The 22,383-nt window shown below is 38.6% G+C and overlaps 1 protein-coding gene across 2 annotated transcripts in view; it reads left to right on the forward strand.

Moving 5' to 3' along the window:
- The window catches only part of jam3b (junctional adhesion molecule 3b), a 68,338-nt gene that overhangs the window by 18,838 nt on the left and 27,117 nt on the right, over positions 1–22,383 (forward strand). For both annotated transcript variants that reach the window (XR_005941385.1, XM_041174474.1), the window contains exons 2-3: positions 18,623–18,688; positions 20,964–21,074. Coding sequence is in view for 1 of the 2 variants with exons in the window: in XM_041174474.1 (XP_041030408.1) it covers positions 18,623–18,688; positions 20,964–21,074 (177 nt within the window). In the remaining variant the exon portion in view is untranslated. The remainder of the gene's footprint in view (positions 1–18,622; positions 18,689–20,963; positions 21,075–22,383) is intronic.

Here is a 22,383-nt window from a genome sequence, read left to right on the forward strand (position 1 = left end):
ATGTGCTTTCCATGATACTGTCCACCTTGTGGATGCGCCACATTGTCCCCAGCTGCTGCTCCACCTCCGAAACCCGGGCTTCCAGGAGCTGCAGCTGGAGACACTTCCCTCACACATGCTGGCCCAGAGCAATGGAGATGTTCCTGGCTTCCCACATAGAGGAGGAAGAGCACACCACAGCTTCGAGCTCTCCTGCCATGACTTGGCCCATTAAATTAAATTAACCCTTTTGGAAGATACATAATATCAATTACACTCGGGCCCTTCCCTGCTCCTCGTTGTTACAGAATATAGCCCTTACAAACGATGAACCACAAAATAAGGCCTTAATAACAATAAGCAATAAAAGTAGTAAATGCTTATCTGGCCGTACTCACGGTACTCAAAGGATCACCTCATTCTCTCCTCACCGAACTCCCTCAGTCACCTCTGCTCTCCCAGTTTCTCTTCAACTCCCGACTCCTCTCGCGCCTCTCTTCAACTCCCGACTCCTCTCGCGCCTCTCTTCAACTCCCGACTCCTCTCGCGCCTCTCTTCAACTCCCGACTCCTCTCGCGCCTCTCTTCAACTCCCGACTCCTCTCGCGCCTCTCTTCAACTCCCGACTCCTCTCGCGCCTCTCTTCAACTCCCGACTCCTCTCGCGCCTCTCTTCAACTCCCGACTCCTCTCGCGCCTCTCTTCAACTCCCGACTCCTCTCGCGCCTCTCTTCAACTCCCGACTCCTCTCGCGCCTCTCTTCAACTCCCGACTCCTCTCGCGCCTCTCTTCAACTCCCGACTCCTCTCGCGCCTCTCTTCAACTCCCGACTCCTCTCGCGCCTCTCTTCAACTCCCGACTCCTCTCGCGCCTCTCTTCAACTCCCGACTCCTCTCGCGCCTCTCTTCAACTCCCGACTCCTCTCGCGCCTCTCTTCAACTCCCGACTCCTCTCGCGCCTCTCTTCAACTCCCGACTCCTCTCATGCTCCTTTTACAGACTAGATTGTTTTCAAAGGAGGGGTGAAATGTGTCACCTAGACAGGCAAAGTTTAGAAACAAGTATGTTTATTTTTCCCAAAGATTACTGGTAAAACTTAGTGCTATGAGAGATTTTTATTATCAGAAACATAAAAGACATGGTGAAACTGTGGGAATTTGCATTCATAGGGGAAAATATGTATAAAGGAGCGAAAGCTGTGTGTAATGGTAGGCATATTTTAAGACCTAACAAGTGTGAAAAGCCTTCAGCATCTATGCCTCAAGCTGCAGTTTTCAAAAAGCTGAAGTTAAGAAAATTCACTTTGAATTCGACTGGTTTGGGGTATATGTGTCACCTTGCCTGGGACTTTTAAAATCTCTGTCTTACTGTTGCCTTAACGAAAGTGTGACTGGGAGTCAGATTAAATAATGGATTTAGAAGTTATCGTAATAGTAATTTGTAGATCTATGCATGTGTTTAAAATAATCTCTGTTCATAAATGTTTAATCTAGTTTTGGAAAAAGCCTACTAGACTTGGTCTTATTACAAATGAATTCAAGGCACTCATCTTGAAATTTATAAAAATTGCAAAACAGGTTGTGGCAGTTGTTTCAAATTTCCCTTTGGGATTTGAACAACCCTGCATTTACCATCAGCTGTGCCATTACAAGAACTCAATACTGCAGAAAACCTAAAGTATTGAAAGTGAAATGAAGAAGGAAATTAGCAAAGCAAAGAGTCGGCTTGAAAGACATTAGGAAGTAAAATCAAGGGAAATCCAAAGTGTTTTATAAATTGAATAAGATAACAACTAAAGGAAGAGTTGGGTCTGTTAGCACCCAAAAAGGCAGAAGACAATGGCATGGTTCTCAATGGATACTTTGCGTCTCCTCACAAAAGAGAGAGACGAAGCAGATATTGTAGTTAAGGAGAAGGGATGTGAATTATTGGATGAGATAAACATAATGAAGGAAATATTAAGATGTTCATCCTTGAAAGTGGATGAATCACAGGCTGAGATGAAACCTATAACAGACTCCCAAGAGAAGAAATAGCGAAGCTCTGGCCGTCATTTTCCAATCCTCCCTGGCTACAGACGCTGTGCTCTCGGACTTATGATGTACCATTGTTTAAAAGGGAGGAAGAGCTAACATAAATAATTACAATCCAGACAGCCTAACCTCGGGCAAATTATTGAAAACCATTGGGAGAAAGCATAAATGGTCATTTCAAAAGATACAGATTATTAATCAAGGATAGTCAGCATGGATTTGTCAGCAGAGGGTTGTGTCAGACTGATTTCATTTCTTTGAGGAGGTAAAAAGAGGGTCAGTGAGGGCATGTGCTTCATTAGTCTTTGTAGATTTTAGCAAGGCTTTTGACACAGTTCCACATAGTAGACTGGTCAGAAAATTAAAAGCTCATACTTTCCAAGGGAAAGTGGCAAGTTTGATCCAAAATTGGTTCAACAGCAGGAAACCAAGGTCGACAGGTGCTTTTGTGACTAGGAGGCTGTTTCCAGTGGGATTCCACAGACTCAGCACTGGATCTCTTGCTTTTCCTGGTATATAATCAGTGACTTAGACTTAAATGTAGGAGAAATGATTGAGAAGTTTGTAGATGATGCGAAAACTAGCCATGTGGTTGATAGTGTGGGAAAAAAAAATTGTAGACTGCAGGAAGATATCAACGATTGGTCAGCTGGGCAGTCAAAAGAGCAAATGGAAGTCAATCCAAAGAAGTAAGAGGTAATGCATTTGGGGTGGACAGACAAGGCAAGGGAATACACAATAACGGGTAGGATTCTGAGAAGTGCAGAGGAACATAGGGACCTAGGAGGGCATGTCCACGGTTCCCTAAAAATAGGAGAATTAGAAAAGGAGGATACTAAACTTCCTTGGCTGAGGCCTGGAAAATAAGAGCTGGGAAATTATGCTGGAAATATATCGAAAACTACAGTGTTACATACAGTTCTGGTCACCACATTTTTGGATGGAAATCATTGCATTAGAGAGATTAACAAGAAATCGATATTACAAGGAATGGAAAATTTTTGCTAAGATGAAAGATTGCTAGGGTTGTTTTCTTTTGGAACAGAGGAGGCTGAGGGGGAATTTAACTGAAATAAATAAAATTGAACTGATAGGAAGGACGTATTTCTGTTAGGATAGAGGTCAATAACCTGGGCATAGATTTTTAAGTAATTGGAAAAGAATTTGGAGAATTCTTGCAACAGTGCTCAGGGTGAGGGTATTTTATTATTCATTCATGAGATGTGGGTTTTGCTGGCTAGGCCAGCAATTATTGCCCAGTCCTGAATTGCCCTTGAGAAAGTGTTGGTGAGCTGCCTTCTTGAACCCCTGCAGTCCATGTGGTGTAGGTACACCCACAGTGTTAGGGAGAGTGTTCCAGGATTTTGATCCAGTGACAGTGAAGGGTGAGATATACCATTTGAGTTGAAGGGTTGAATACTGGTAGACACTGTGTTAGGTGGGTGATGATGTGTGGTAAATTGAGCAGTGGATGACGCTGGTGGTGCACTTGCGATATGCTATGTGAAGATCGTACTAACTCACCTTGACGACTTGTGTTAAATCATTAAACTTCCTCCTGCCCTACATCCATGTTTCTGAAGGTAAACTGCTGGTGTAGCCCTCCTGCTTTTCTTCCTGTTGCCTGATGAGAAAATGTTTTGAGGGCTTCCTGCTCCACTGTGGATACAGGATCCTTTACCTTCTCTCTGCATTTGCACTGAGGCCTCCAGTGCATTATAAGAAAACCTTGGTGCGGCATTCTTGCAGGTTGAGCCATCTTGGAAAAAATCTTAATGAACCCCCTGACCACTTCCAGCAGCTGCAGTTTAACTCCCCTTTAAGAGGGGCAAGATACCTTGAAGTAGTGTAGCCATTCACTGTTTCAATGGTCCTGATTTTGTTGACATTTTTATGTTCAAGATAGCATGATGGATTTTATATCATGTTGCTATGTTAAATTCTCCTTGTATTTCCAGTACAGAAGAAAGGCCATGCATATGATCAATGCCAACAGCCAATTTGACAGCAAGAATAAGCCAAAATAGAGAAATTGCTTCAGGAAAAACAGCTGGTAATATTTGCAGCAATGGTTTCTGTTCAAGAGAATTTCAGGCAGCAGGATGATTGAAGGGCAAGAACGACAGCTCGTCCTTTCGTTGACCTGTCTATCCTCAGTTTCCTGGCACAGTACTAGCAGCTGTCCATTAATGTGAAAATACTCTTCCGTTAGTTAATATAATTTTACCATGTTTAAAAAATTACTTTTGTAAAAACTACTCAATTGTTAAAGCCAGCATTTCCAAAACATTCTTGGCTCTCAAAATCACTATGTAGCTATGATCATATCGCATTTTTCTTGGATTTCTCTCTACTAATGTGAGCTAAACTTTGATCTAATATTAATTTCATCCCTCCATGCCTCCCCACCCTGTTGCATAGTATTCAAATAGTTAAGCTATAATTGTATAATTATCCCAGTGTCTTTATGCAGGCTTTGCTTTCAGTACCAGCTCTGTATACTGTTTGAATGGAGAAAACAATCTTCAAAAGATTACATTTCCCCTTAATCCACAACTTATGAAATAAAAGCAAAATAATAATGACATTTGTTAGTTTTTTCAATCATGTATAGTAGTTTTTCAAGAATTGTTTTAAATTTATATGTTCAACGAAAGCTGTAAAAATGGACAGCCCCAAAAAATGGGTCCCTGCAAAAAGCAACAGAAAGTTACTAACAGTCCTGAATAACTTGCATTACAATATATGTTAACTGTCACTTCAAGCCATAGGCAGCCTTCAACAGACCAAATCCATTTACAGGCTAAAATGTTGAACAGGCCTGTGCCAGTACAATAATGGCTGTGGTGTAATGGGGAGCTCTTTACCCAGCATGCTTAACAGAAGAGAAACCCATCTTTTTCTGGAAGTGAATGCTTCCAAACCTCCTCACAGGGAGAGAGGGTTTTCTCTGTCGTGATGGATACTGGGTAAAGTGATCTCCATTATACAGAGATAAAAACAAAAAAACTGCGGATGCTGGAAATCCAAAACAAAAACAGAATTACCTGGAAAAACTCAGCAGGTCTGGCAGCATCGGCAGAGAAGAAAAGAGTTGACGTTTCGAGTCCTCATGACCCTTCGACAGAACTGTCGAAGGGTCATGAGGACTCGAAACGTCAACTCTTTTCTTCTCCGCCGATGCTGCCAGACCTGCTGAGTTTTTCCAGGTAATTCTGTTTTTGTTTTCCATTATACAGAAGCTGGAAACTACTGGTTGGGGAAAAGAAGGTGGGAATTGCCTTTGAAATCACAGGAGGGTGGCCTGAAATTGCAGAGGCGCAGGATTTGGGGTGGCCAGAAGACTGAAATAGGGCTAGGAAAGAAGAGATGGACAAAATGGTTTTCTTGCTCTTCCACCTGCTCTTGGGTAGCCTCCTGCTTGAAATTTCTCAAAAGTTGCTGGCATAAAACCACCAATAAACATTCTCAACTACAAGGGAACCTAAGCTTTATAAGATAAATCCATTAATAGTTGTATAAGTCATGTTAGGAAATAGAGTTTAAGTAAGTTTTATGTTTTGTATTTGTGGGTGTTGGGAATGAGTTTTAGCTTTAATGTTTAAGTTTAATTTGTATTTCTGTACCTCTGTTAAGAAAGGTCAAATTAAGTTTTAGCTTCACTTTAAAAGGTGCCTGCATTTCTAATGAGAGTTTTACGACTGTGGCAGCTAAGTTAAACAAACAAGTAGAGAAACTGGGCTGTTGCCTAACAACAGGGGTGCAGAGAGGCAGGTCCCTCCCATAGACACACGCACAAGAAGAGAAATAGCAGTTTGATTTTTGGAAGCTGTTTGAGTTCGGTTGATTTTGAAAGTAGCTGTCAAGCGAGGCTGGAGCAAAGGGGACAATTAGCCAGTTCCAAGCTAGAGAAAATACCCTAAAATCCAGGGGAGAAACAGGAGAACATCCCAAGCAGACCTTCTAGTCAAAGGAAGCACAGGAACCTGTAAAAGGTCCTGTTAAGTGAAGTTAAGAGTGAGGGGCAGAGAAAGGCTTTAGGTTTAAAACTTCAAGCTTAAAGAGATAAGGCTTCAGAAGAGGCAAGAAGTTCCAAAGAGACAACTGAATGTCAGTAACTCTTTGCTATGAGCAGTGGGTACTGTTGATAGCTGAGTCAGAGATAGAGAGTATGTGGAAAACGGCTTGAATGCACGTGATGACTCAGGGGAGAGGAACATCGAAAGGAGAGTTCAAAACCTTGGGTGTGAACCCTTGTGGAGGCCTTCCGAGAGAAAGTGTTGGTTTGGGAGAAGATCCCAAGACAAGGTCTCCGAGAATGGAGACTGGAAACCCTCATGTGAAAGATGGAGTTCAGTGAGACTGGTTGGCTCACAGTGTGACAGGTGTCTGGGGGGAGTTGAGGAGAGACCCATAGCATCTGGTTGAGGTGGCACCTGTCACTTGGTTTCAGAGTGTGGTGTTTCTGACCACAGGGTGCTAATTGGTTTACATAAACTGTGTACTTACTGTGAACATCAAAGTATAAGAGATTTTGTAACTTGTGTTATCCTTACAAATCTGTATACATCTGTAAAGGTATAGTTGTGGGTGATGGACTATTATGATATAGTTAATCTTTTGTTAAATAAATGTTTTATTCTTCTGTTAAAAGCTCATTAGCTTTTAGTGATTCTGTTCAGTGGCCACTGACTGAAGTAGTGTCTCCACATATTTAAACAAATTAAAAGTTAGGACCTATCAAGCTGGGTTCCACTCTGGGATCAGGCTTGTCCAGGGGTAACCTCAGCTGGGATCATAACAGTCACATGGTTTGAACATCACATGAATCATATCTCCATAAGATGCCCTACTCCACCAGTATATCAAGGACTGATTTGAGCTACCAACATGCCCCAATGATGGAAATATTAGCAGCTGTGGTGAATGGATGGGTAGGGTCCAGCCAGGGATATGCAGGGCACCACACCCCAATTTGACTGGTATCTGCCAGGCAGGCTGGCCCCACAAAAGCGATCTTGCCCTGTGCAGCCTTCAAATGTGAGAGACCCGACTCAAGATCAGATCATCCCTTCCTCAATAGAAAAGGACTGTGGAATAGCAGAGGATGAACGAGGAAGCCCGAAGAACAGAAAATGAATTGCTAGCAGGTCTCTAGAATTGAGCACAACAATGGATAAGAGCAAAAGGGAAGGCTGCCAGAGATGTCAATCCTGGAATATTTGGCTCAAATGGTTTAGTGTACATATCATTTTCTTAAAGAATACCTGATGCAAATTCCTGAATTTACAGGCTTTACTATATCCTTTATACTTATAAAGATAAAAATTTAAATAGGACCCAGTAGCGAGATGCCAAAAAACACCTTTGCAATTCATAAAATGTTGCCATTTGGCATGTCTCCCAGTTTTTCTCTATCTCTCTGTGCTTACGACACACTGGCAGCTTCCATGAGCAGAAATATTTACTATCTTCAGCTGCTTCATCATGACGTTCCCTCCATCATAAAGTCAGGATGTTCACTGATGCTTGCAGTGTACAGCACCATTCAAGATGATTCAAATACTGAAGCAGTCCCTGTCCATATTCAGCAACACCTGGACAATATTTGGGCTTGGGCTGATAAGTGGCAAATAATGTTTGTGCGACACAAGTGCTAGGAAATGACCATCTCCAACAAAAGAGAATCTAACCATCACCCCATGACATTCAATGGCATTACTATTGCTGAATCTCCCACTGTTGACATCCTGAGGGTTACCATTGACCAGAAACTGAACTGATCAGCCATATAAATACTGTGGCTGCAACAGCAGGTCAGAGGCTGGAAATTCTGTGGCAAGTAACTCACCTGACTGGATCTACAAGGCACAAGTCAGGAGTGTGGTGGATGCATGCAGCTCCCATAACATTCGATGCTTGGCACCATCCAGGTGTCCCCATTCATCACCTTCAACATTCACATCCTCCACCATCATCTCACAGTGGCAACAGTTTGTACCATCTGCCAGATGCACTGCAGCAACTCTCCAAGGCTCCTTCAGCACCTTCCAAACCTGTGACCTCTACCACCATAAAAGAACAAAGGCAGAAGATTCTTGGGAATACCACCTCAAGTTCCACTCCAAGCTATACAACATCTTGACTTGGAGCTAAATCATCATTCCTTCACTATCACTGGGTCAAAATCCTGGAACTCCCTCCCTAACAGCACTGAGTGTTTCCCTGCGACACCTGGACTGCAACTGTTCAAGAAGGCAACTTGCCACCACCACCTCGAGGACTGTTGGGGATGGGCAATAAATGCTAGTCTAGCCAGCATCGCCTGCTTCCCATGAACAATTTAAAAAAAAATGTATTTTTGATGTGAAAGTGGCAACATTGTGTTTGGCATTCAAGGAAAAATAGTGGGTCACAAGACCAACAATTACTTTTTTGTGTTCAGCTTTATGCCCTGCCTTCCCCTGCTCTGATTACAAGGTTGGATTTGTGTGGAAAAAGGAAATCTATTACCTGTACAATAGAAGGTTGAGGCAAGTGGAGCTTTACTATGCAGTTGTCTCCCGTGTGTCTGATGTAGAAATTCTGACTTCTTAATGATGAAAATATTTAATTCCTGAGGGATTGACATTTCTCTTTAAGCACAAAACCGAAATGTAAACTGAACACCAATTTGGATACATTCCAAAAATCAGTTTTGCTCTTAAAAATGAATTTTGGTGTATTAACTTCAAAGGAACAGCCTTTTAGTTCGGAAACCATTTCATTTGCTAAAGCATAAAGCAAGTCATTTTATATATGCATCAGTGTGAAGTTTGCTAAAGTTTTTATTTTTTATATAATTTAGAATTCTGTATACGTTTGCTCAATACTGTACAATTAGTGTGATTATTGACATTTTCAAACAAACAAGTGTAATTTGTGAAACAAGTATTGCACAACAAGCTTAAGTTTGAGTAATTCATGTAGAAATGTATAGCCCAATGATTGGCTATCAAAATAACATTGAGGCCAACAGTGTTTAATGTTATTTAGATATGAATGGCACAGCAACATCAGCCGAAGGCAGATACAAGATTAAATGCAGAAATCCAAAAGTTGCTGTCTGGTATGTTCCACTCCATGTTAGCATCTCGGTTTCTGGCTCACCATAGAAAAGTGCATTGAATGGTGTGAAGTTGCTGTATTTGCATGGTAGATGTGAACTAAACTCACCACAGAAAGCAACTGCTTGACCATTTCAGTCCAAGTACCCTTTCAGTGATGAGATATGTTCATTACACTCTGGTCAATCTGACACCTGAATGCTAACTTACAAATGTGGAGTCTTCATTTTTTTAAGGTCTTATTTGTTAAAAAGATTAAAATTCAAAACTTTTAAAACTTTTCTCATTTTTTCTTTCAATCCAATATATAACAATCCAATACCTGATTCGACATTGAATTCACACAGCCTGTTTTACTTCTACTGTTGGGACAGCCATATAAAGAAACTCCTGTGATCAAGAGTTAAACTTTATACTCTAAGATATGGACAATTGTAAAGCAGCCAGCTGACTTATTTTACTTGTCATTGAATGAGATGTTTATGATGAATTTTGGTCTAATTCATACATTTCCTGATGACCAACATATAGTTATCCCTTTTTAGAGGGCTAAATACACTTTTCTGACTACTAGTTGTCACAAAATGAAAGTTCTCACCCTCTGGCTGCCCTCCATTTCTCTCGGCTGTTGGTCAGCTTTTTCCAGCTAGTCAAAATTCCAAAGACTTAATCTCTGAACTTTTGGGAATTAACCTGATGAACTGCCAATTGAAGCAGCTTCCATTGTCCTAGCTGAGAGCTTCCCTAGCAGCATCTTCCTAATAAACTCATGTGAATGAAATCATTCCAGTGGATTACACCCAGTTTCTCTTTGGAATGTGTTCACAAAACTAACTTAAATTTCTTGTGGTATGCTAGAAACAGCCTGGGCAGATTTTCCAACAAGCACTAATTTTTATTTTCACCAAAATATACCCTACAATGTCTTTCTTCCTTCCAGGTTAAAAAGTACAGCATGCTAAATGATTCCCCCCTTCTGCTGCATGTGTTTTTTTCCTTGTAAGCCTTTTATCTATTTCTTTGTGCTTTCCTGTGTATGTCTATAAAGGAAAATATGCCAGGAAAATACATTTATTTTTAAACTAGTTAGTGCCCATGGCATTTCTCTGGGTAGTCTGGGAGTACAGTTGTGATGTTTAATGTGGTCTTAAAATCAGTATGCATCATGGGAATTTTTGAATGGCAATAAGATTCATGGACAATGTCGCATGTTACAACTATCTATTTGTAAGTTTTGTCTAATGTTAGACATGGTAGAAGGTGGCAGCCATTTTCTATATTCTGGGAATTTTAATCCAGCTGGCAGTGACAGTAATGGATCCTGAGTGCCTACAAATGTAACTAGCATGGAATTAAACTGATGCACTATGGGAATTGGCTACTTGGTTGAGTCCCTTGATGAAACTAAGGCTTAACCACAATATAATATGGGCAAAACCTAGCAGAACTGAAGTCCCAGATCTCTAAAAGGGCATGCTTTAAGTTGGTGGATGAAAGGTCTGGTGTGCAGCCTTCTATGTTTTTCCAATTTTTTTCAGGGAGAAGAGCAAGATCAACTAAGTGAACTTGCAGGTTAGTTGGTTTGGTGGACAGACCATTTGGCAATCCCCTGAAGGTGTCATTGACAGTGCCCCGTGCTTCATAGAAGTCAGAATCAACTGGAAGAAAGGAAAACCCTTGGTTGGAAGGCAGAGCCACAGTTACAGATCAGAGAGACACAGTTTACAGCATGGAGCCAGAAGTTTAAAATGCTTCAGGCCTTGTAATTAGAAATTCCCTCTAGAGGAAGAAAGCTGCCTAATTTGCTGAGATGTTTAACTTAGTTGGTCTGTTTAAGTTACAAATGTATAGAATCCAGATTGTAAAAATAGCTAACTTTCATGAAAACAGAAATGCTGGAAATACTCAGGTTGAGCAGCATTTGTGCAGAGAGAAACAGTTAACATTTCAGTTCTGTGACCTGCTTGTGCATTTCCAGCAATTTTTTATTTCATATTTCCAGCATCTGCAGTATTTTGCTTTTGTACAGAGTTTCACAATGCCATTTCAGAATCAGGGTGGCATTATTTTTCTGCCCACGTTGCAGTCAGTTGGTTTCTCAACACCTGATCTAGTAAGTATGTTGTGTTTTTGTATACATTTTCCAAAAATGTTAGTGCTTTGGTGGTAGGGACTTGAAAAATTAGTGCTTTATAAACGATATTTGGCACTGTTGTATTCCTTTGTATTCTGAAGTTGTTTTGAAAGAGAGTAACACCTTTTATGAACTTAGCAAAGTGAATTGGTGTATAAACCTGTCTAGGTTTTTAAATACTGCAGTATTAATGTGGATTACAACTGACAAAATTAATTCCTGAATCTATCATTATACACTGTAGGTCGGAGCTGTTCATAGCCACATGTGACCCTAAAGGCACACTTGTTTTATTGAAAAATGTCAGCTGTTTAAAATGATTGCATTGTGAGTCACGGCTGTTGAGGATTAAACTACAGAGTTATTGTCATATGAAACAACTGGCTTTGTGAACATATTAGTATACTTCTATGGCTTCTGGTATTATTTAGGTTTTATTTCTCAACCTTGTGACATAATTAATTTGATCTTTCATGAAATAGCATTTTACTTTCTTGTCCCTTGATTATGGCAGGCAACTAAGCATGACATGATTTAAAATGAGAAAAATGCAGCAAGAACATTAAAGTCAGTGTTTTTGAGAATCTCAGCTGTTTAAATACTTCACATTACTACAGCTTAGACTGAATTAACAGACTACTCAAGCTGTAACACTGGGATGTGTTTAAACAGCTGAAATTCTTGAATTTAACAATATACCTTCAGGGCAACAAATGTGCTGAGGCATTGTAGAAATAATGAATGAAATTATTTTGTAGCAACTTGTGAAAACTCCTGGAAGGCTGTAATTTTTAATACCGTGGGGTGGGTAGGCTAATAGTTTTAAAAAATTTGTCTAAATCGTTACTGACATTCAAATTCAGCGGTCCCATGGGGAAGTTCTTCTGCATGTTCCCTTTCGAGAAAGCATTTTAATATGCTCTGACGTAACTGTTCTGAAAATAAATCTCTTTCAACACAGCATAGGATTTTGGGAAATCTACTATTTTGAGATTTTGCAGCTTTTATTTGGAGTGTTCTTGCTAATGCCATGTACTGATGAATAGATTGATGTGAATTCTAGAAAGGCCTTCCCAGGCACGACTGGTACCTCTTATGCTTGTTGGATTATCTTGAGATTTAGCTTTGTAAAATCAGTCATAAAATTTCTAGAAAAGTCCAGGACAATAAATTTCAGAGCACATATGATATCACAGTAAAAAGAATATCGAGTGTTGATTTTTTTTTCTCTTTGAAAGCTTAGAGCACCTGAACCATTCACACTAGTGGGATTTCATGAAAATTCTTTATTCAGACTTTTCTGCTGTGCTCATGATTCTTTTTATTAACCTACGAACCTTTAGTTTTGTACTTTGAAGTATCTTGCAGATTTTTGTTAGGCTAAAATCAATTCCAACTGCAGAAAACAAGTACAGAATAAATGATTAAAGTATGTTTGCAGAAAACATGGTTCCAACAATAGAATCCACTTCAAAAATAACTAGAACTGAATGATGAAACAAAATACATTAATAATAGTGCTTACATGTTTAAAATCTGTTATTAAGCAGAACAAGATTTACCACACTGGTAAAAGGAAAAAAAAGCTGGAAATGCGCATCAAGTTTCTGTTGGGCAGACCCCTTATCAGACATATTCCAACATTTGCTGTTTTTGTTTCATTTTTGGCACTTGTGTGTTTTGGTGAAAGCAATTCCTTATCTAAGAATGAATGTGTTGCAATCAGCACAGAAATTTACACACTTGTTTAAAAACAAATCCAGCAACAATTGAATTATGTATTTCAAAGTTAAAGTTCAAAGAAGTATAACTTTCTCATGGAATACAATATTTCAATGTTTCACTTCAGTTAACATACTAAGATACTAAGATTCTTAATTTACTTCAAAATTAAATTTGATTTTTCATATTTAAAGGGATGGCAATAATTCCAAATTTGAGAAGTCCTAACTTCAGTTTTTGATAAAGTATACAAGGGAAACTCTCTCTTTCTGATTTGTCTTTATTTACATTGTACATTATATAAACTTCATAGCAAAGGTCTTGTTTATATTTCCAATGCAAACCAATTTTGAATTGGGGAGAACATTGAGAAATTGTAACATTTTCTCATGATATTACTCAAATTGTGTGATATAAGCTTTTAATTTTTTTAATTAAAAAGTGCCGTGCAGTTCTGTAATACAAGAAATGAATTGAACCATAGTTATAGAGTGTATAGCAAGTAAATGCAAAGGTTGTAGCTGATATTAGACACCAGGCATACGTGCTGTTTTAATTTAATCAGTTTCTTGTATTCATCCTTTTTTGTCATCCTGAATACTAGTGTTTATTCAAGTTTAGTTGTCAAATAATGACATGCTGTAATTGCCCCATATACAACAAAAATCTTGTTCAGATTCAGTTAGAAAAACAGGAAGCTGATCTCATTGAGGTATTTTACTGGCTCAACCAATTCATATGTGAACTGTTTATTTAAAAAAAAATTGCTCCATGCAGAATATCTAGATATGTCACTTTGAGTATCTTGCTGGAAGTGAAATGCACTTGCCAAAACTATGGCATTTATAATTAATACTGTTAAAATAAAAGATGCTTATCTGCTAACTCTCTGAAGATTAGCTAACTCTTCTTTCTGTACAAACTAAATGCGGCACAATCAATTTACCAAGCTATTACAGTTGTTTGTACTCCAAGACACACAATTTTTGTTGCTAAATGGAGTCAAATGGTACTGTTGGGTTTTTGATGTACAATGACCTCTGTGTATAGATGCGCTTCTATTGGTTATATGGTCAGCTGCTGTAAAAAACATTGTGGTACAGCTTATGTACATAATTGCTGCAATGTTTTTTTAATACATCCTAAAATCCTAAGACTAGTATTTCAGCTGTTGGTAGAGAATCATCTATTAGAGGGCTATTTAAAACAAGAAGTGGTTGTAAATTGTACATTTTGATATTACTGTGGGCAAATAGTATGATCTAGCGCAGAAGTTCCAAGTCTTGAAACTCAAAAGTGTAAGAGAGCAGAACCAAAATAGCTAAGTAGACAAAACTATTGAAGTATTCTAGGTTACCAGTATATCTATGCTAAACTACAAAGACAGTGTTTCTTAGAAGGGGCGTGAATGGGACGTGAATCTCCGAAGGGGGCCTCAGGAAAAACAAATGCTTAGTCACCTCTGGATCTAGCAACCAAAAAGAGTCTTTTTGAATAGTTCAAAAGAAAAATTTTACTGGATTCTCAATGTTAATAGATTATCCAAAAATATATGCAACTCTCCTGAGCTGAAGTCAATGCTGGAGTTTTATGATGTATAAGATGATCCCACTTTTTGGCACTAAAAGCATGTTTAGGCCTACATTCAGTGTGCAAGTTGAGCATCCCCTGCCCTTCCTTTCTACTAATAAATCAATTTTGAAATGTAATTTTTAAAAAATGTTGAAATGCAGTATGTCTGGATGAATTCAGTCATACCAAGAGGAAATGTTACTGAACTTTATAGTTACATGAAAAAAGATGATTTAAAACTGAAATCATTTATTGAAATCCCGTCGAGAATTTACAGTAAAATGTATTTTAAATTTCTTGTCCTGTTATTAAAATTTTTCTTCTTGTGTGAACTGTGAAACCATCCAGTGGACAAAGCTCTGGATGTTGTGTACATTTTATCATGTTGCCCTCCAAGAATTGCTGTAATCTGCAGCAGTTTTGCAGGGATGATCATCTTCGCTGAAACTAGAGGAAGGGACACTGTTGAACAGTAAAAGCCCTTAAAGGCAATTGGAGTTGTGTTCGTCTAAAAGGAGTCTGAGTCATATTAAATTAATAGTTTTGTTAACTGAAAATGCATGATTTTGATTTGAAAACAGGAAAAGGAGTTTTTATCGGGCTACGTGTGTATCAATTAGTCAAATACAGATTGGCAGTCCCCCTTTTTATCGGTAGATTATAATAGAGAGAGGGAAAAGCTTGGATTTTACCATAGACTTTAATATCTGTTTGGTACATCTCGTTTCCTTTGCTTAATGCAGTTGGATGGCTGGAAAGTGTTTTTTTTCCATCCAAGTATCTATTGCAAGGCACCAGAACAAGCTGGATTTATCAAATCAAATATTGAAAGCATTCCTCTTCCCCAGAAAGAGTAAAGTTAGGCTTTGCCATCTTCCCAAACAAGTGGTGTACAGTTTTTCAGTGCCTCCCAATGGAGATGAGTCTGAGTATTTACATTCCATTTTTGCAGCTTTGCTTGACATGTCCTGTGCTTGGTGTATAAGTCAGCCTCTGATTTTGGAAGGATTTTTCGATGCTTCACAGGTCAACTCATGTGCCACAATCTATGGTATCATTCTCGCCCACTTCTTCTTTGACCCATTCATATGGTTGGTATTGATAAATTATGGGTTGCTCACTGAAATTTCTGAATTAGGCCTTTCCCTTTGCTTTGCATTATTTGCAGAACTGAAGGAGTCATTATTCTACTTAAAATGTTAACTCTGTTTCTCTTTCCACAGATGCTTCCAGACCTGCTGAGTATTTCCAGCACTTTGTTTTTATTTCAGATTTCCAACATCCACAATTTTTGCATTATTGTGTTCAGGTGAAAGGCATTCCTGATGGAAAACTTCACGTCACAATTAATTGAAGAACATAAATTTGCTCATGGTTTTACCATTGTAATACTTTTGAATTCCAGTTTTTCCTTTATTGGCAGCTGGTAAGCTTTTGGAGTTGAATGTTTTATTGACAACAAGATTTCTCATTTCCTTTTGCAAATTGTTCTTCCCTAGTCTAGTGATGGAAAGGGTGAAGAGTATTAAAACTTGGAAGTTCTAAATTTGTTTAAGGAGGACCTGCACTAAGGATATTACCTGTTTCCAATTTTTGCCACTCTGAAGGGGTTAGGGTATTACTTATGTTCCCTAACACTTCTGTGTTCAAAAAGGTGATTTTCATTTAAGCAAAATCTGTAACTATTATACATGAGCGCCTGTGGGTTACTGTGTCCAAGATTAACAATTACCTTCTGTAGCTCACTGGAGATAAGGTGGGATGTCCATCAAATTCTGGCATCTTGAAGGTGGAAAACACCACACCAACAAACTAAATTATATTAAGTTATTTAGAGGCTATTAATACACAAGCTAAATGATACTGAATCAACATGGTACTTGAAAAGAAAACTAGGATCAGTCCATAAGTATCTAGAGCATAATTCCTGCAAAACTTTTAGATCAAAGCCATGTTTGTAACTTTGTAGAGCCACCAGATGTGATGATAGATATTGAAAATCTTAGTCAGCCACAGTTTGGATTTCTGCCAGATCGAAGAGACAGACTTTGGGGAAATCTTTCAGTAATTAAAGAGTCCAAAAGCCTCAAGTAAGAGATAGCAATCATGCATAATTAAGTAGGAATTATTACCAAACTCTTGATGAGCTAGTGATTACATTTTATCTGGCTTCCAAATAACTTTTGATGCTTTGACCATGTTGCACCTATCACAAACCTCTGTATCCTGACGATTTCTACCATCAGTCAAGCTGACCTGGTCCTTGCACCAGGCATTTTCCAACTTTTGGAGCAAGTGGTGGTTGTGTGGGGTGTTAGCTGATACGTTTCAAAGCAAGTGAATGTGCATGACTATGAAGAAATACATGCTAGTGTGAGAGTCCTATGTAATTGGAAAAAAGCCATACATGTTGCATCATGTGTGCGTTACAAGTTTTTGGAATGTCAAATTGATATTGGCACAGCAATATCGATATTGCTTCTGGGACCTCATTAATGTCCTACCCAATGGCTTATTCTGTAGACCAGTGAAAGGAAAGGTAAACATAGTGATTGATGGAGAAGGAAATGGGGTGCATTAGAATCAATTTAGAAATAGAAAGAGACATTGAAAGAAAAGAGAGACAAGGGAAAATGAAGAAAATAATTAAAGTATAAACAGAAAAACAGGGCAATGGAACCCAGTTGTATGTGGGAATTGCTATATTGAGGAGTTAATTATTGAATGGCAGAATAGATGTGCAAAATGTACAAACGTTCTTGACCCATGAAGCATTGAACTAGCAATCCTGACAGTTGTAACCTTGAACACATGGTTGGTGCATCATTGCAGTGCTTTCATGGGAAAATAGAAATTAAAGACTAATGACCCACTAGTTGGCTTTGTACCAAGGAAGCGCTTGCAACATACAATGATAAAGAGGTTGTTGACTAATAGCAGCAAACAATCTCTCTTAATTGGTCTACAATGGACCCAGAAATATCCTGAGGAGTTCCCTGTTGGAGGAGAGTTTTGGGAACTGTAGGACCGAAGTACCCTTCTTCCTCCCAAGCATGGAACAATTACAACATCGTGTCTCAGATTATACCTTTGAATTTTCCAAAATGCAATTTAACATAACATAAATAGACCATCTGTACCACTGCTGTAGCACTCATTAAGATTCTGACAGATCTACCTCAACTCCACTTTCTTACCCTATTCTAATATTCCTCAATCCTCATAGTGCCTGAAAATCTGTTGATCTCAGTTTGGCTGAATGAGAATCGACCACCCTCTAGGATAGAGAATTCCAAAGATTCACAACCCTGAGTGAAAAAAAATTCTCTTCATCTCAATCCTAAATGGGCAATTTCTTATCTTGAGATGTGGCCCCTACTTCTAGTTTCTTCAGGCAGGGAAACAGCCATTCAGTATCTCTTGTAATGGGCCCCCTCAGAATCCTGTATGTTTCAATTAGATCACCTCATTCTTCTAAACTCCTGAGTATATAACTATTTGATTTGTCCTCGTAAAATCATAAAAGGTTTATGGCACAGAAAGAGGCCACTTAGCCCATCATGTCTGCGCCGGCTGAAAAACTAGCCCACCTTCCAGTATCTGGTCCGTAGCCCTTTTAAATCCAGGCACTTTTTAAATTAGTTGAGGGTTTCTACCTCTACTATCCTTTCAGGCAGGGAATTCTGGACCTCCACAACCAGAGCAACTATAAGCAGTCATAAAGCAACCCTTGTCCCAGGAATCAATCAAGTGAACCTTTATATACTTTTCCTTAGGAGCAGAGACCAAAATTGTTAACTCTATTCATGAAAATAATCTATCTGACATTGAGCCAAATTTGCAACCAGAAAATTTCCATCCGACACAGGATGGATTGATTGACACAAAAGTGTTAATGTGAAAAAATCTGGCAACTTGAAAGTAATTTTCATTTGCTGACCACAGCTTCAGATTTTACTCACCTTAGACCATGTGATTTCAGTGTGGCCAAGTTTAGTAATTTTTGGAGACAACTTACTTACTAATATTTATGAAAGATTGTCAATAAAAATAATACTTCACGTTCATTTTCTGTTCAGGTTGTCAAATATTGGCAGGAAGTGTAACAACTAACAACCCAAACCCTGTGGTAAACGAGTTTAGCGGTAAGTAGAATGGCTTTTTTTCTTCCCCACCCCCGCAAAGTTATAATACACCACCCACTTTGCATTTGTATTATATTTCCTGCATTTTCCCAGCTCCTCTATAGATTTGTAAGCAAGTATGATTTTGAATGAGACATTCCTGTGATTTAAACAAAAATCAAGTTTTTCTCTCAATATATTATAAAACCTAGTGTTGTAACTTGATGAGGCAGAGCATCTAACAGCACCTGTCATTGATTAGATTTTAAATTATTTGCACGGCAAGTTGCTGAAAGTTCGTTGTGGTAATGTCAGTAGGATGAACAGGGCATTTAATACAAAAACAGAATTACCTGGAAAAACTCAGCAGGTCTGGCAGCATCGGCGGAGAAGAAAAGAGTTGACGTTTCGAGTCCTCATGTCGAAGGGTCATGAGGACTCGAAACGTCAACTCTTTTCTTCTCCGCCGATGCTGCCAGACCTGCTGAGTTTTTCCAGGTAATTCTGTTTTTGTTTAGGGCATTTAATACCTGAGTGAACAAGGCAAATAACTATATCTCTTTAACCAATCAGAATAAAGCATTGTGAAGTAAATAGTATAAGAGAAGGGAGTGGCAATTCGAATGGGTGAATTTAATTTCAAATTGGGTACCGAAAGACAAAGGGAGGTAAAAAATTGAATTGAGAGAGATGAGACGCAAAAGGAAAGTGGAACAGATGCTAAAATATAAAAGTAAATTTTTATATTTCCAACAACATTTTAAAACTTGAAGGAATGAGACTCCACGCTTGTAATAGTTAATTTTCAGTACCAGAGAGGTTGACTGAAAGTAATTAACACACCTTGACAATAAGAGCACTTATGCTTAAAATGTTAAACCTTTAAGCTTAATATTCACAACTGAACTACTGCAACTTCACGCTATTCAATGCGGTTTATTAGTGACATTGAGAGCTAGATGCAGTTTTCACATAATTTGACTAGCAACTTTTGGATGCACTTTAACCATAACTGCCTTGCGCATGAAGTTGCTCCAAGAATTTTCTCATAAATAATAAAAGCACCCTAACCTCATTATTTTGAAAGCACATTATAGCCCAAAGTGTTTGTTTTACATTGCACAAATTTTATTTTTTTTAAAGTAGTTTTTCTTTAGTTGAGACTTGGTACATTTATTCTTTCCTCCTCCTTTGTCTTAAATTTTCCCCCTGTCTGGAATGCTTCCTCCTACAATCTGCCCACTTTGTTGTACTAGCAAACAACTGATCACAGGCGAGATCTGAAAATTCATTATGGAACATGCAGAGACTTAGAAGAACATGATAAAATGCACCTCCCTGCAGATACCTTGAAAGAAAATATTTACCATTTGGATTTTTGGACAAATAATGTTTTTGAATGATCCTCCAAAAACAATTATTTTCTGTGAATATTTTTATCACTCAAAGTTAGTCCAGAGCAAGCAAGAAAAGTGGTACTTAATTTTCTAAAAGTGCTTCAATGCTTTGTACTTGAATCCCTGCACTTCTCTATTTTTCACTGATTTTTTACATTAAAGAAGTTAGCGGAAGCAAAGCTAACCAATTTTAGCTGTTTGCTGCTTAAATGACAATTTATGTTCTGATTGCAGATACTGGATAGTGCAATGACTTGGCCACCTTTCTTTTAAACTGGGGTTTAGGTTAATTTGTTGGGATAAAAGGTTTCTTTGCTCAGTTGACTAAGGGCATATGTGAAATGAGTTTGAGCAGTCTTCAGAAGGCATGCTGACAACACATGCCGCCTCTATTTAGCACTGGCTGGCAATCTTATTAAGGCTACGTGATCACTTTTCCCTCTAATATCTCTTTGCTGTGTACAGCCAGCTTGTTGCACTGCATGGTTCCTTTAAGATTGTCACACCTGTGCGCATCTTGAAGGGAATGTTGGTTGTGTGCAGCTTGTTTGATCCCTGTGCAGTACATTCCAGATTGCTGCATGGCCATGCACCCTAGTGGGAGCATTGTACATGATGTCCTATGATGGAATTGGAAGAATGTCACATTTGTACAGTAGGGCGTATTCTTACATTGGAGCTGGGGCACAACAGTGAAAAGCAAAGGAAACATCTGATCTCTGTGCTTAATTTAATGTGGTTGATGACAACACTGGATACACAAGGTGAAGAACATTCCTCTCCGCTGTGCTGGGATTCTTCTCTATTTTGAAAACAATAGTTTACATTCAACAAATCACATGAATTTTTCTGTATTCAAAAGAAAACTTAAAAAATTAATCCTGGATATTTTATTCCAGAAGTTTTGTTATCCTGCATTACCACCTATGATCAAAATGATGAACTTCGTGTCGAATGGAAAAAACTCAACGCTGGCACAGATTTAGTATATTTTGAAAACGAGCTTCGAGGTGTGGTCTGATTTTTATATAATTATTTCTAGATAAATAGGTATAGGATGTGCATGTGTTGCTAATTTTTATTTTGAATGGCAGGTATTCCTGAGGAATAAAACAAGCATATCCTGCCCCATAGCCAACCTTTATATCATAGAATTCTGCCCTTTTTTTTGTGGACAGATTAGACAGGAGAAATGATGAAGCCTGAGAAACAGAAGATCAGCTAGTGTCTTGGTGTCAAGGAATATAACATTTCTATAACTGATACTTTTGTCTTTGTAATATGTTGTGAGGGGATTATAATATGCAATGCTACAATCAAATCATAATATATTTGGAAACTGAGATTGAGTCAAGAGCCGAAGATGGCAAAGGTTTAACACAGTTCAAGAAAGGGGAAGGGAAAAGGCAGTTATCTTCTTAGTTTTGATATTGTAATATAGGATGAAATTTGTGACCACTTAAGGACATAAGAACAATTAAGGTATATCAAAATTGGTATGAACTTGTAAAAGTAGCTTATACTTGAGAATTATACTTGAGAATTTTATTTGGGGAAATTACTAATAGATGAAAAGGAAGGCAATATGTTGTATATAGATTTCAAAAGACAGTTGATAAAGTGTCACCTTACAAATATTATGAATAGTAAGGCATGTAGTATTAGATTATAGTTGCATAAATAAAGCAGTGGATATGGAACTGAAAATGAGTAGGGGATAATGGATATTTTTAGATTGGAATGTAAATACTAGTGTACCTCAGGAATCTTTTGTGTTATTCTCCATTTATACAAATAATTGGGCCAAAGAGAGAGAGTGAATGATTTCTAAGTTTGATACCAAATTATAAACTCTGCAAAATGAATAAATATGGACACTATATAGTCCTGTGTACAGACTTAAACAGATTGATTAAATGCAGAGGTTGACTACCTGGTTGGGAGTGGGAACCTGGCAGGAGGCTGTAACAATGGGTGGAGAAGATTCCATGGCTTTGTGGTGGGAGGGAAGGCAGGGGTTTTCTTTGATTGAAAAATTGTTGGGATGATGGTGCTGGGGCTTCTATAAAAATTGGGGAAATACTGTCAGCTGGGAAACCCTAAGGGCAACTCAGTGGGCTTGATGAGGGGGTGGTGGTGTGAGGAGTACTCCTGCTTTTCTTAGCCTGCAAGGAGTTTGAATGCAGGAGAATTTTAAAACTTACCAAGTCACTCCTGGTCAGTCAGCTCCTCTGCTCTGTTGCTACTGCCAAGCAGTCTCCCTGCATGGGCCTTAAAATTATATTGTGCTGCTGATAAATCTTTGGTTGGGGTGGCGGG

The sequence above is a fragment of the Carcharodon carcharias genome, chromosome 25 (assembly GCF_017639515.1).
Source record: "Carcharodon carcharias isolate sCarCar2 chromosome 25, sCarCar2.pri, whole genome shotgun sequence".
Lineage (NCBI taxonomy): Eukaryota > Metazoa > Chordata > Chondrichthyes > Lamniformes > Lamnidae > Carcharodon > Carcharodon carcharias.